General features: G+C 51.8%; 1 protein-coding gene across 1 annotated transcript in view; it reads right to left on the reverse strand.

Annotated features, from left to right (window-relative positions):
* Window positions 1-8,917: 8,917 nt before the first annotated feature.
* CLIP2 (CAP-GLY domain containing linker protein 2) overlaps window positions 8,918-14,780 on the reverse strand; it is a 75,691-nt gene continuing 69,828 nt past the window's right edge. The window contains exon 19 of the mRNA XM_010854345.1: window positions 8,918-10,956. Coding sequence (XP_010852647.1) covers window positions 10,945-10,956 — 12 coding nt within the window. The 3' untranslated portion in view covers window positions 8,918-10,944. The remainder of the gene's footprint in view (window positions 10,957-14,780) is intronic.

Genomic DNA, 14,780 nt, shown 5'->3' on the forward strand with positions numbered 1-14,780 from the left:
TGGTGGGCTACAATCCATGGGGTTGCAAAGAGTCAGACACGACTGAGCGACTTCTGTGTATTGCGTACAGAAAAGTACACATGACACAAGTGTACAACACATTGGATTTCACAAACTGAATGCGTGCACATAACCAGCATGCAGGTGGAGAAATAGAATTTTCCAGGCCCCCAGAAGTCCCCCCATACCTCCGCTAGTCACACCCTGACTTCCTACAACGTCGATTATTGTTGCAGGTTTTACTCTGTACACAGATGGGATTGTACAATATGCGCTGTTTTAACTGGCACCTTTTAACAGATCTATTCCTTTTTTTTTTTAACTGACTATTATGCTTCTGTTCTTTGTTGCTGAGGGTGAAGGGTGGGAAGGAGGTGAGACAAGCCTAAGGAATGAACATTCTAAGGGGTCCTGGTGACCGGTGTTGGTGCTGGCAGGAAAGGGCTGGGGAAGGGGAGGTAATCTAAGGATGGCCTAAATCATGAACCCCAAAGATGATCTCTGTTCACAATAAATTCTAAGAGAGCCAGCTGCTCCTGGACCCTTGGCCCACCAGGAGGACCTTCACACAGCATCCCTTCACAGGACTACATGAATAGCGCCCCCTGGAGCCGTGCAACACGGTGGCTTGGCTTTCAAGCAGCCTTTCAGAGAACAAGACTGGACCATCTGGGAACTGAGTGTCAGGGCAGCCTGGCGTAAAGCTGGGCTAGGTTCCTGGTGAAGACACTGTCTTGCCCCCATCACCAGCTACAGGACCCCAGCATCAGTCCCCACTGAAGACCAGGGGGCGTGGGTGGGCCCTCCCATCCAGCATGGCCTCTGGGTCCAGCCATTCTCCTGGCCGAATCTGTTCTGGCTCCGATGCTGTGGGCATCAGAGACCATGGATTCTAAAGTATGCAGGTCCTTAATGAAAGCCTGGGTGGCCTGGCTTGAGATTTGAGGCAACCACGTGCTTCGGTAAATCAAGGTGACATTTGCAAAGAGGCTAGGGAGTCCTTGAGTCTCTTGGAACCAGGTTTTGGGGAAAAGCAGCAGTGGGCGCGGAGGGAGATGCACGGGGCTGCCTGAGGGGGCCTGCAGAACAGTCCGGGGAATGAGACAGCGAGTCGGGCCACGTGGACTCTTGGGGTGAAGCAGAGGCCGGAGCCAGGAGTGGGGGAAGCAGAGAGTGAGAGCCTGGACTCGGCCATGCGGCCCGGGCTGGTCATCCCTCTGCCACTCAGGTCACTCCTATGACCTCCAGCAACTGTTTATTCTCCTTGCATCTCATCTGCTCACCTTTCAAACAGGGTTGGTGACAAACCTCGAACGCCAGTGGCGCAGGGTTTAATGAGGACGAACGCCGAGAAGACGAAGAAAACATAATCCCTGAGAGAAATGATGATTTTAAACTGAGACAATCAAAAGCCAGTGAAGACGTAGAGAATTTTTTGAAATGGAAAAGAAAATGAAGATGACAGCTTTAAATTGTGTATATATAACACGAAGTTGTAATCAACCAGGAAATCGGGCTTAAAGGTTACCCTGAACGAGAGATGAAAGTTAAGAGGTTTAAAATTATGATAAAATAAAGTGACAAAATGAATGTGATTTAAGATCGAAGATCAAAGCCTAAAGTCTGAGATTAAAAGATTAAACTTGGGAAAGGTAAAGAGGTAAAGAGTTTCAGCAGATGCAAACGACCACCCACGAGATAAAGAGAGTTTTTTCAAGGGGACGGGACCCTGGATGAAGATGTGACTTTGAGAATGAAGACAGTGCTATTTACCTTCTAAACAAGAAGTAAACTTGAAAGAGGACTAAGAGAAAAACCTTTTTAAAGGGAATAACATCAAAAAGCTTGGAGAAGATTACAGCTGTAGAAAATAAACTGAGATTATAAGTGAGTGAGAACAAATAAAGACTTTTAAGTGGCTACATTTTTAATTTTTTTAAACACCTAGGATGCACAATTGTCTGGAGAAGGAAATGGCAACCCACTCCAGTATTCTTGCTTGGAGAACCCCGTGGACAGAGGAGCCTGGTGGGTTACAGTCCCACGGGGTTGCAAAGAGTCAGACATGACTTAGTGACCGAACAACAACAATGCACAATTGTACATTTATTTTTACTTGTTTATTTACATTTGCTTGAGCTGGATCTCCATTGCTGCATGTAGGCTTTCTCTAGTTGTGGAGTGTGGGGGCTACTCTTCGTTACTGTGAGAAGGCTTTTCACTGCAGGGGCTTCTCTTGTGGAGCGAGGGCTTTAGAATCTGAGGGCTCAGGAGTTGCGGCACCCGGGCTTAGCTGCCCGGCAGCAGGTGGGATCTTGCCAGATCAGGCATCGAACCCACATCCCCTGCATTGGCAGGTGGATTCTTAACCACTGGCCGCCAGGTAAGTCCCAAGGGCTACATGTTTTTAGAACAGAGGAAAAACCTGGGAATGTTTGGAGCTCAAGGAAGACTACCATGAGGAGGGAGAGGTTAAAGATTTAGGCATGTGTCTCAGGGCGGGGATAGAGCCATTCGACAACTGTTTACTGAGCATCTACTATGTGCAGGCACTGGGCTAAAAGTGAGGGAGATGGATGAGCAATACATACGGCCTGCCTCTGGGAGGGGCAGGTGACACCCAAGTTCAGACTGTGGTCTCTGCCATGAGGGGGTGGGGAGCGTGCAGGGGGAGAAAAACGTGTGTGTGTGTGCTTGGAATGGTTTCTCCAAGGCTGTGGGGTTCGAGCCATGATCCGAGGGCTGAGCCCGGATGAGGGTGATAGGTACCTGGGTGAGGGCCATGCAGGACTGAGGGATGAAGGATAAGAAGGGATGAACCTAATGACGTCTAGGGATACACACCCGGTTAGGGGGGAAGATGAAGATGCCCCTGGTAAGTTTCAGGCTCGAGGCTTCTGGGAAATTGGAGGCAAAGTGGTCTGCGTAGGTCAGAGGCCAGGGTGGTCGATGCGACTGGGAGACCGAGGCTGTGAGGGGCGTCTAGACTGGTGTTGGGGAAGCCCTGGAGGCAGCGGGTCCTTGTCTCTGCTGGGATACCCGAGGGAAAGAGCAGAAAGCTTTGCCCAAGGTTCCAGAGAAGATTCTAGAACTAAGTCTCCTGTTATTCGCTCCATGCCATATTGTCTCCTAAATTTATACTGGGCTCCAAACTTCTGAATTAAGACATTTTTCAGCCCCTCTTGGGGAGTAAGAGGGGGAACAGAAAAAAGTACCCCGAGTTGGGGCTGGCCAGGGAGATGGGATGAAAAAGTTGAGAGATTCTAGGTCTAGGAGGCAGCTCCACGGAGCAGGGTAGGGCCTAGAGTGAGGAGGGGCACATTGAGACCCTAGGTTCTGCAGAGTGGGGAGGCCACAGTGATGTGAGGCGGGGACGGGTTAGCTCCTGGTCTGTAGGGTCCTGGTGATGGAATGAATGTCCACCTCGAGCTGGCCTTGGTCCCACACAGATACTCGCATAGAGGCCGGAAGCAAGACCGGGAGGCCACGGGGCAGAGAGCTATAGGGCCACACGCTGGGACGTCTGGGCCCGCATTCGGTTCTGGTCTGTGAATGTGGCCATGTGCCTTCGGTGCTCTGGGCCTCAAGTCTCCTCCTCCCCGTCCAGGTAGTGGATTGATAGGCGGCGGTGAGAGGGCCGAGGGCGACACCTGGTGGTGACTGGGAAGCATCGCAGGCTTGGCCAGTTGGATGAGTCCCCAGGCAGTCAGGGGTGTGTGTTTCATCCATAGGCCAGTTTCACCCCCAGTTCCCTCTGGAGGAGACGGCCAAGACCTCCCAAACGACCTCGAGGGTCTGGGTGATGTCTCCCCAAGTCAGGCAGAGTAAAGAGAGAAAGTGGGACCAGAGAAATCCCAGTTCCTGAGACCTGCTTCCTCCAGGAGACAGACCTTGTGTTGTGGGGAGAGGATGTCACATTTGATTGTCACAGCAACCCCATGTGATGTATTCCACTGTCCCTACCAAAGAGAGAGGGGAAAACATGGCTCTGTGAGGTTTAGGGGTATGGCAAAGGTTATAAAACCTGGTAAGTGACTGAAATTCAAAACCAGACCATCCAATTCTGTTTGGGGATTTTTTTTTTTTTTTTTGGCCATGCTTCACAGTATTCTTGCCTGGAGAATCCCATGGATAGAAAAGCCTGACAGGCTACAGACCATGGGGTCGCAAAGAGTCAGACACCACTGGGAGACTAACACATATCGCAGCTTGAGGGTTCTTAGCTCCCTGATCAGGGATCGAAACTGGGCCCTCAGCAGTGAAAGCACAGAGTCTTAACCACTGGCCCGCCAGAGAATTCCCCACGCCATCCAATTCTTAAGCCTGGTCAGGTTCTTTGCACGTCCCTGGGAGCCACTCTCCAAGGGCCAGTGCTGTGAACGTCGGGGCAGAGGTGTCGTGGGGACACCTGCTCCTCTCTGCAGTCCCCAGGGGCTCAGTCCCACACCCCAGATTCTGCTGCTCCAAGTCTTAATCTTCCCAGAGATTAATGGACCCCAGGAGGAGGGACCCAGAGAAATGCTCCCCCCACCCCTGCCCAACTCACCATTCCCAGCATTTCCCTTTGTGATCCTGACTCCTCACACTTGAGGACTGTTCTCCCATGTACAGATGAGGACATTGAGGCCTTGCCCAGAGCTGCAGGAGATTTGGGGGGCCAACAAAAGGCACTCCCGGTGGTAGGTCCAGGACAATGTGAACAACAAAGTAAATAGCAATTGTATTGGATAATAACACAAAGGACAGAATAATTATCTATGAGTCCATGAAGTGAAGTGAAAGCCGCTCAGTCGTGTCCAACTCTTTGCGACCCCATGGACTATACAGTCCATGGAATTCTCCAGGCCAGAATACTGAAGTGGGTAGCCTTTCCCTTCTCCAGGGGATCTTCCCAACCCAGGGATGGAACCCAGGTCTCCCACATTGCAGGCAGATTCTTTACCAGCTGAGCCGCAAGTGAAGCTCAAGGATACTGGAGTGGGTAGCCTATCCCTTCTCCAGAGGATCTTCCTGACCCAGGAATGAACTGGGGTCTCCTGCATTGCAGGTGGATTCTTTACCAACTGAGCTATCAGGGAAGCCCTATGAGTCCATAGCAAAATAAATAAATAGATAAATGGGGGAGGAGAAACAACTCTTTCTTAAGGAAGAATTCTAGTCAATAAATGGAGACAGAATAAATGGAGAACTAGCAAACCACTAGAATATCGCAGTAATAATTACAGCAGGCAAGCTCCGCACACAGACGCAAAAATCAGCGGTGAGGGAATTCCCTGGAGGTTCAACGGTTGCAGCTCCGAGCTTTCACTGCTGAGGGTGCGAGTTTTATCCCTGGCCAGGGAGCTAAGATGCCACAAGCTGTGCAGCATGGCCAAAAAGTAAAAAGAAAAGAATCAGAGGTGAAACTTTAAGAAGAAAGGGGGGCATTTGCATAATCTCAAAGCATTTCCTCCAAAATAGTTATGAATTATAAATGGACAAACGAGTAAGTTGATGGTGGAGAATCCTAGCACACATGACCTTAACCAAGTGATCCAAGTTAACCCTCACTGGTAGATGATGAAATCAGGTACCCCTGATATGGTGCCCCGACAGGGCACATCACCTCGGGGCTCCATCTAATTCTGAGAAAACACCAAAATGGGGGACACTGGGCGAGTGTTCTTCAAATGTGTCAAGGTCGTGAAAGACCAGGAAAACTACAGACTGGATGATGCCCTGTGGGATCCTAGCTGGAATTCTGGAACAGGGATAGTTAGAAGGAAAACCAGTGAAATTCAAGTAAAGTCTGTACTTGAGTTCACAGTACCCTACCGATGTCCGTGTTCTACTTGGACTGCAGTCCTGTGATCGGGCAAGAAGTGAACAGGAGAGGAAGCTGGTGAAGGGTGTGTGGGAATTCTACTTACAATTCTGCACGGCTGACATTATCTTAACACTTCAAAGTTAGGAAAGTCGACCCGGGGTGGTGTGGAGACACCCTCTGGAGTGGCAGGCTCCCACCCCCTCCCACCGTACCCAAGACCTGGCCCTGGGGGAAGCACCCTTGCTGCCTCTAAACTGGACTGTCGAGGGGCCCAGCAAGCCAGGGCTGGGGGCTCCCAGAGGCAGATGGAGAAGGAGCAACTTTTCTGCTTGGATGGGAGAGTACAGGAAACCACCGGGTGTAGCCTTTAACCTAAGGGCTTCTGTGGCCTCAGACTCCACAGTGCACAAGATTGGTTTATGGTCTCCATTTTACAGATGAAGAAACTGAGACTCACCGAAGTGAAGCAACGCGCCTGGCCCGCAGTCAGAGGGTGGTGGGCTGGGCTGAACCCCAAGGGTGTCTGGTGCTTGGTCTCTTCCAGGGTGATGCGGTCAGAGACGACTGCCTGTCCCCCGCCCCGCCCTCCACCAGCTGAAGGGTTCCAGGCTGCCCTCCTAGGCTTTGACCTTGTAGCCACTTCTCTGAAGCTGCCCACCCCCCACAGCTGCAGCCCTGGGGCTTCCTACCCACCTGCCCGCCCAGGCTCTGAGCACCCTGTGAGCAGGGCTCTGTGTGGCAGACTGTCGTCACCGCTTCACACCTGGTGGAGGGCCCCCTCACCCCGCTTCAGGTGCCCACCTTCCATCCTCCACCTTCTGGATGCCAAGCCCTGGGCAGACAAGGACTCAGGAAGCTCCTTTCGTGAGATTCAAGCCCTTGTTCACCCAGCCTCAGGTCCCACGCACCCTCTGGTGGCAGTAAGGGCCAGAGACACCAGGCCCCTCTGGCTCCCCATGACATTCCCTGTCTGCCCCCACTTCCTTCCTCCCTGCCACCCCTCACAATCCTTTCTTCATAGCAGTTAACATGGGGTTCCAATGACTGCTGGCCTGGGAGCCATGAGTGGGTGGGGATCTCACTCTTCTTTGATCACGAGCCCCCAGCGTTCCCACCAAAGGTTAAACTAGCCCCTGAAATGCTTTACCCTAGGGAGGGTGACCCATTCAGTGTCATTACCTGGCAGGGGACAGGGTCAACCCAGTGCCTTGGGTAAAATGGGGGGAAAACACATAGGTCACAGTGGTGTTTGGTCTCAGAGGAAAGAATCTTTCTGCAGAAGCTCTCTGAATTTCGAAATACTGGGATGATGCGTTCTGGAAAAAGAGAGACCATTTATATTAGAGGCAGCGGAAGCCTAAGAATTGGGTGCTGTTTAAATCCAGCCCCAGGACTTCCCTGGTGGTCCAGTGGTTAGGACTCTGAGCCTCCACTGCAGGGAGCTGGGGTTGGCTCCTTGGTCAGGGATCCCAGGGACATGCAAAGAACCTGAGCAGGTTTAAAAACTGGACGGTCTGGGGAATTCTCTGGCTGTCCAGTGTTTAAGACTCCGTGCTTTCACTGCCGAGGGCCTGGGTTTGATCCCTAGTAGGGGAACTAAGACCCCACAAGCTGTGACGCATGGTCAGAGCAAAGAAAACAAAACAAAACAAAAAAGAATTGAACGGTCTGGTTTTGAATTTTGGTCACTTACCAGGTTTCTTACCTTCGCCAAACACCTCATGGTGCTGCACAGCAAAGCAAACAAAAACACAACAGAGAAACAAAAACAAAACCCAAAGACAACAAAACCCACCCCCAATCTGTCTTTGGCGAACACTGCGTCGACTGCGCTGCTCTAGTCCACACCTTGCCTCCCTATCTCCAGCCTGGCTGTTCCCCCAGGGAATGACCTACACAGCCTCCAATAGGCTCCCTTGCCTTGGGTTCAGCCAATGGGAGGGGCCTGCAGAGGTTCAGCCAATGGGAGGGGCCGGCAGAGGTTCAGCCAATGGGAGTGGTCGGCAGAAGGCAGGGACGGGAGTGGAGAGGCAATTGCCGTCCTAGGGCTTCCATGATAGCTCAGTTGGTAAAGAATCTATCTGCGATGCAGGAGACCCTGGTTCGATTCCTGGGTGGGGATGATCCCCTGGAGCAGCGATAGGCTACCCACCCCAGTATTCTTGGGCTTCCCTTGTAGCTCAACTGGTAAAGAATCCGTCTGCAATGTGGGAGACCTAGGTTCGATTCCTGGGTTGGGAAGATCCCCTGGAGAAGAGAAAGGCTGCCCACTCCAGTGTCCTGGCCTGGAGAGTTCCATGGACTGTAACCCATGGGGGTCACAAAGAGTCTGACACGACTTTCACTTTCTTTTTTTCTCCTTCCCTACCGGGCCACACTGCCCGCTGGAGTTCTGTCTGCAGTTGAGTCCCTCGTGGGTCCCCGTCCACACCCGAGCACACAGGCCCTCCTTTTAAACTCTCATTCCCCCACTGCACAGTCTCACTGCTTCCTCCAGGACTCTGCTGACGCAGTGCCCGACAAAGGGCACAGAGCTGGACACATTCAGCTGTTAACCTCGAGAGCCTTGTTTGGTCTCTATGGAGAGGGGTGGGAGGTGGGAGGGACCCTCAATTGAACAGCCTGCAAAATGACCATAAAGCTGGCATAACAGTGACTACGTGATCTAAACATATCTTACTGCAGGGGGCAGCATTAGCGATCTTAAGCGTTCTCACTGAACTCATCAAATTTGTTAGCTGATCCATCACTATTTTGTACAGGGGAGACTTCGATTTTTCCTTGTGGGCCCACTTACATCTCCAACAGATTCAAATCCAAACCCTCATGCCTCTCTGGCAGCCTTGCCCGGCTTCCACTGCTGCCCCCTTTCTCTGGTTCTCTGCCGCTTTTGTTGAGCTCCCTTTTCTCAGACAAGGCAGCTCAGTTCCACACTTGTTCCACACCAGGCCCCCTGAGGCCTTTATTAGCCATTCACATTTAAGTAAGAATTAGCTATCAGTCCACCAGGAGAACAGGATAAAGTCAGACTCCTGGCACCTGGGTGTTCATGAGCTAGGAGACATTGGGGGGAGGCCAGGAGGCCCACAGAGAAAAGCAGAAACTGCAGGGGTCCTGGACCTCAGTCACAAGCTTTATTGTCTCGAGCACGGACTCGCCACACTTCAACAATTCCACTTTGGGGAAGGGAAGGGGAGGGTGCAGGAGGGCTTGGGGAGGGGCACGGCTGAGCACACACTGGGCAGGCGCAGATGCTCATGGGGAAAACGCTTGCCACCGGCCAGCCCATCCCGGGGGCTCAACTCCTCTCAGAGTGGGCTTTTGGCTGTTAGTAGACTAATCAGTGCCTCCAGTGGGCAGGGCAGCTGCCTGATTTTGCTGGAAAGAGTAGTATTTGACTCCGGGTTAAGCCACTACAGCATTGCTTCTAGACCGTTGTTAATGAAACCGCATGCAAGAGCTACCGAAAGCCAACGGGGAGCGAGGAGGGGCCCATAGGACTAACTGGCTGCCCCTGGGGTGGGCTGCTTTGGGGCAAGGACGTGAAGACCACCCACCTGTACTTGGGAGCACTCAGGGGTGACCTGGGCACCACCTGCATACCTGTCCTGGTGCAACTGGGAACACCATGCTGGCCCATCAGGCACCCCCTCTACCCCTAGGGAGAGAGGCCCGTAAGCTGGGGGAGGTGGGGCAGGCCTCCACGGAGACGTTGCAGTGCAAGGCAACCATCTGTAGGTCTCCCGGCTCTAGAGGTGGGGCTTCGGGCAGACGCTGGCTTTCCCATCACAAACGAGGCTGGAGTAACTTGGAAGGCTTGGGGGAAGGTGGGGAGATTTGTCTTCCCCAGTCAATCCTTGGGTTCTTTTCTTGGCTACAGGAGACAGGACTTAAAATGCCCCAGGCAGACGCTTCGTACCACTGAAAGGGGGCTGTTGGGCTGTGTGTTCAGATGCATGTGCATGGCCACACCTCCCTGAAGGCTCACCCACGTGTACCTGGCTGATTCTGTGCACGAGGCTGCAGGCACATTTGTAGTGTGTGCAATCGCAGCCCTGCCAGGCCTGGGGCTCCATCCTGGAGCCCGAGGGTGAGTGTCCATGTGGTCCAAGCATGACTAACTGCAAAGGTCCCATCCACACCGCATGTGTGCATGTGTGACCCCTCTGAGTGTGCCTGTGCTAACGGTCAGAAGGTGTATACGTCGGGGTCAGCATGGGTGAATCTGCCAGTGGGAGGCTGGTTTCAGAACATCAAGTCAACCCGGGGGACAGCATACGACCTACCAGTCAAAACACACCCAAACGGCTGGTTTGGGGCCTCCCTGTGACCTCCCTGTCCCAGCTCCAAGCCAGGTCTCTGAGGATGGGTGGGGGAAGGAAAGGGGCTTCCAGACTTTCCTAATACTGTGGCTCCTGGCCTTGGGGACCACCCTCCGGACATCAGCAGCTTGGAGCTGCGTGTGCGCTGGGGTCGGAACGAAGGGCCCACCTCCCAGCACTTTGAACCTGGGGCCTTGCTGGGCAGACGGGCCGAGGGGAACTTGTACCACTGTTTGCAAGAGGCTCAGTGTGTGGGGACAAGAAGCCCTGGGGACTGCCTTAGTCTGGAAGAGGCCGCAGAAAAGGGGGTCTCCTCCTGCCTCCAAATGACCAGACTTCTCTCCTTGGTGCCTGAAGGGGAAGCTGGGGCCCTCCTCTGGCCCCTTCCTGGGACAATGGCTCTCGGGGGTCTGAGAGGGACCCCCAGGAGGAGGGGAAGAAAGGGAGTGGGGACACGCCCAGGGGCCAAGACGGTCCTCAGGGCAGTGGCTTCTGGGGAGAGGGGTCTGTTCGGATCACCCCGGCCTCCCTGAGCCAACTCCAGAAACTGCCGGGTGTCCAGGGCATCCAGGCTGCAGGTCCCAGGAGGCCAGGCCAGGGCTGTACTCTCCATGGAAGATCGTGCTTGAGGAAGCCTCCTGGTCCGGCAAGGGGGTCGGGGGTGGGGGATTGTCCACGGCGGTGGGTACATCATTGTTACAAATACTGTTCTCCTCTTCAAAGCGACAGTCCCGCCCCCTGCCTGGAGGGGGCGCCGCCGGGGCCGGCTGGAGGGGCTCTGGTCCAGACTGGGCCACTCCACGGTGTCCCTCAGGGTCAGTGCTTGTCCTGGAGAGAGCAAGGGCTTGGTCAGTAAGGGTCTCAGGAGGCCCCGGGGCAAGGGGCAGAGGGGGTAGGGCAGGGCTGGGGGAGAACTAGCTTGTGCCAGGTAGTGCGAAGAACAGCACGTGCAAAGGCCCCGAGGTAGGAGCACTCTGTGCTGAGTGGGGCACAGCGAGACATGAAGCGGGGTGGGAGTGGTTTATGGGAATTTGAAGGGAAGAGGCGAGAGCAGGCAGGATTTACAAAGAGCTCCAAGGGCCTGTGTGGAGGTTGGATCTGAGGAAAGGAAAACTTGTGGTTGAGACTCCAAGCCTCAGTTTTCACATCTGTAAACTGGGATGAACCCCGTGTGCTTCACAGGACAAAGCCACACAAGGTCTGGACATCAACTCCCAAGGGGCCCGGTACGGGTGGCTCCTCTGCAGACACAACCCTGACAGGTCCTGCTATAGCCTCCTGCTTCCACCCTGCTCTCAGGTCTGGTTCGGGTTCCCCACCTCCCCACATCCATCTCTCTCTGCTTCTCACCACAGCATCAGCCCCTCAGCAGATGCTGTGGCCAGGGTTCTCTGGTCTCCAGGTGAGGGCCTGCAGCCATGGCTCCATTGGCTGAGTTGGAAGGACAAGCCTTCTTTCCTCCAGCCCAAGATCGTACTGGCGCAAGGTCACACAGGGAGCCAGGGACAGAGCCTAATTGGGCTGGCACCTGGGCCCCAGGTGGGCTCTCTAACACTGCAAATGGCAGGAGCTAACTGTGGGGTGTGGGCCACCAGATACCCCCTTAATACAGAACCCAGCAAAACACATTCCCAGCAAGGGAGTCAGGCCCACAAAAGTCCTGGGAAACCAATTTTCGGCCCACAATTTTATAAAGCGTAGACTTTACAGAGACTGTTAAGAAAGAGAGAAGATGCTAAGTTTAAAATATTCAGTTGAAAAACACCAGGAGATGAAATTGAATATTAGAGCCTGCTTTGTTGTTGTTCAGTCGCTAAGTTGCATCTGACTCTTTGTGACCCCATGGACTGCAGCGCAACAGGCTTCCGTGTCCTTCACCATCTCCCGGAATTTGCTCAAACTCACATCCGTTGAGTTGGAGCACGCTGTCTACTCCATTGCATAATTTAGGGAGTTTCCTAGCAGTCCAGTGGTTAGGATTCCACCCTTCCACTGCAGGGGGGCCAGGTTAGATCCCTGGTTGGAGAACCAAGATCCCAGAAGCAGTGTGGTATGGCCAAAAAGATTAAAATGAAATAATTCACGTGCGACTTTGCAACCATCACAATAAAGACAGCTCAGGCAAGATTCACAGACCGATGATGAATCCAGGGGGCATTTGAGTCAGGGACAGAGAATTCACAAGGTCTTCCAGGTCTCCACTGAATATTCATTCAGAAAGAACCAGTAACCATGCAGTAGGGGTCAGACAACACCTCGACCAGGTGATTAACATTCACACATGGAATGAAGGGCAGATGGACATCACGTGCCTCAGTCGTGATGCCTGGAGAAGAACATGACCTTGACTGAGTATTTCAGCCTGACTGGCAGAACCCGGCTCTAATCACCCCAAAGGACAGTCAAACCCCAAAGGAGGAATCTTCTATTAAACAAAGAGGGAGGGATTGTGTTTCAAAAATGCCAACGTCATCAAAATCCAAGCAAAATGGAGGAAATGTTCCAGATGCAAGGAGACTAAAGAAGACATAACAAGTAAATGCAACGAGCCTCATTAACCTTAGACTGGATCCTGGATTGGGGCAGGGAAACAGCTGTGAAGACACGCCAGGGTCAACTGAAGAAAACAGGTAGGGAGTATGATTGGCTGTATTAACAAATCTCATAACAGCATGACATTTGCTGAGATTGGTAACTGTACTGTGTTTATGTAAAATCATGCCCTGTTTCTCAGGGAATGCAGACTGAATATGCAATTATACTCAAATGGTTCAGAAAAATATTACATGCATATAACACTCATCTACACATAGAGAACAAAAAGTAAAGCAAATGGGGCAAAATCTCAACCACGTGTTATGGGGGAAAGGAGAGCTGATGCTCCAGGCACTATTAACTTTTAGTTTGTATCTGCGTATAGGTATTTATGGGCTTCCCTGGTGGCTCAGCGGTAAAGAATCTGCCGGCAAGGCAGGAGACGCAGGTTCGATTCCTGGGTCAGGAAGATCCCCTGGAGGAGGGCATGGCAACCCACTCCAGTATTCTTGCCTGGAGAATCCCCATGGACAGAGGAGCCTGGCAGGCTGCAGTCCACGGGGTCGCAAAGAGTCAGACACGACTGAGCAACTAACATCGTCACTTGCATAGTTATTTATTTATTTGGCTGCACCAGGTCTTAGCTGCAGCACGAGGGCTCTTAAGTCTTCACTGCAGCCTGTGGGGTTTTCTAACTGTGGCCTGTGGGATCTAGTTCCCCAACCAGGGATGGAACCGGGGCCCCTGCAGGAGCTCAGAGTATTTGCCACTGGGCCACCAGGAAAGTCCTTCTAGGCGCTTTTTTAAAATTCTTGTAACTTTTTTGTCAATTAAAAATTATTTCTAAATAAAAAAAATGTGTAGGGACTTCTCCTTTGCCTTCCAATGCAGGAGGTATAGGTTCGAAACTTGGTCAGGAAGCTAAGATTCCACATGCCTCGGGGCCAAAAAACCAAAACATAAAACAGAAGCAATATTGTAACACATTCAATAAAGACTTTACAAATGGTCCACATTAAAAAAAATCTTAAAAACACAGCTGTAAAAAAAAGCATGTATATATGTCAACTATATGTATTAGTCGCTCAGTCATGTCTGACTCTTTGTGCCCCATGGACTGTAGCCTGCCAGGCTCCTCTGTCCATGGAATTCTCCAGGCAAGAAAACTGGAGTGGGTTGCTATTTCCTTCTCCAGGGGATCTTCCCAACTGGGGATCGAACTTGGGTCTCCTGCATTGGCAGGCAGATTCTTTACTGTCTGAGCCACCAGGAATAAATTTTTTTTTTTAAGTTAATGTGTACATAGATTTACAGACATATATACACACACATAACAATCTTCGTTATTTGCAGGAGTCCTGTTCTATAGAATCAAACTGTCATGGAACCAGCAAAAACTGAACCATTGCTCTCAGTGGAAATACAAGGTTCCTGCAAATCTCTGATCTGACGTTTTCATCAATCGATCAACAGGTAATCATGTTTCATGCGTGCTTCTCTTTAAAACATTTCACTGAATACGTATTGTTGACTCACTAATAATGAACTCAAGGCCGGCAGCACTATAACTCATGCCTGAATGCAGCTTCTCTAAAGTAGTTTCTGGAAGGCACATTGCAGCCTTCCTGCACTTAGGAACACTAGACGGCTCTTCTAGAACACAAGATGACGCTTGGGGGCCATTTTAAACAGTGGAAATCACCAAGAAAAAAAGCATGAAAATGTGAGAAACGTGTCACTAAATAGACCGTGAGAAGGACACTTGTTTGCAGAATGTTTGTACAAGCACGCTGCTTTGTACAGGCTCATTTGGGAACATGCCATGTCTCAGGCGATTACATTTTTCTCTGCTCTGCACATGTCCGTGAATGACCACAAAAGTGCTGTCAGTGTGGAGTGTGGGGCTACAGATAAATGTCACCAAGCAGGTGAGTGTGCAAATGGAATAGTTCGGACTGGCTGTACATGTGGACATACATACATACACACACACGTGCATGCTTAGCAAAGTAATGTCAACCTCGGTCATCTCTGGGTAGAAGAGCTACTGGTGAGTGTTTTTTTTCTGGCCACGCTGCACAGCTTGTGGGATCTTAGTTCCCTGACCAGAGATCAAA

The sequence above is a fragment of the Bison bison genome, unplaced genomic scaffold, assembly GCF_000754665.1.
Source record: "Bison bison bison isolate TAMUID 2011002044 unplaced genomic scaffold, Bison_UMD1.0 scf7180017864340, whole genome shotgun sequence".
Taxonomy (NCBI): Eukaryota; Metazoa; Chordata; class Mammalia; order Artiodactyla; family Bovidae; genus Bison; species Bison bison.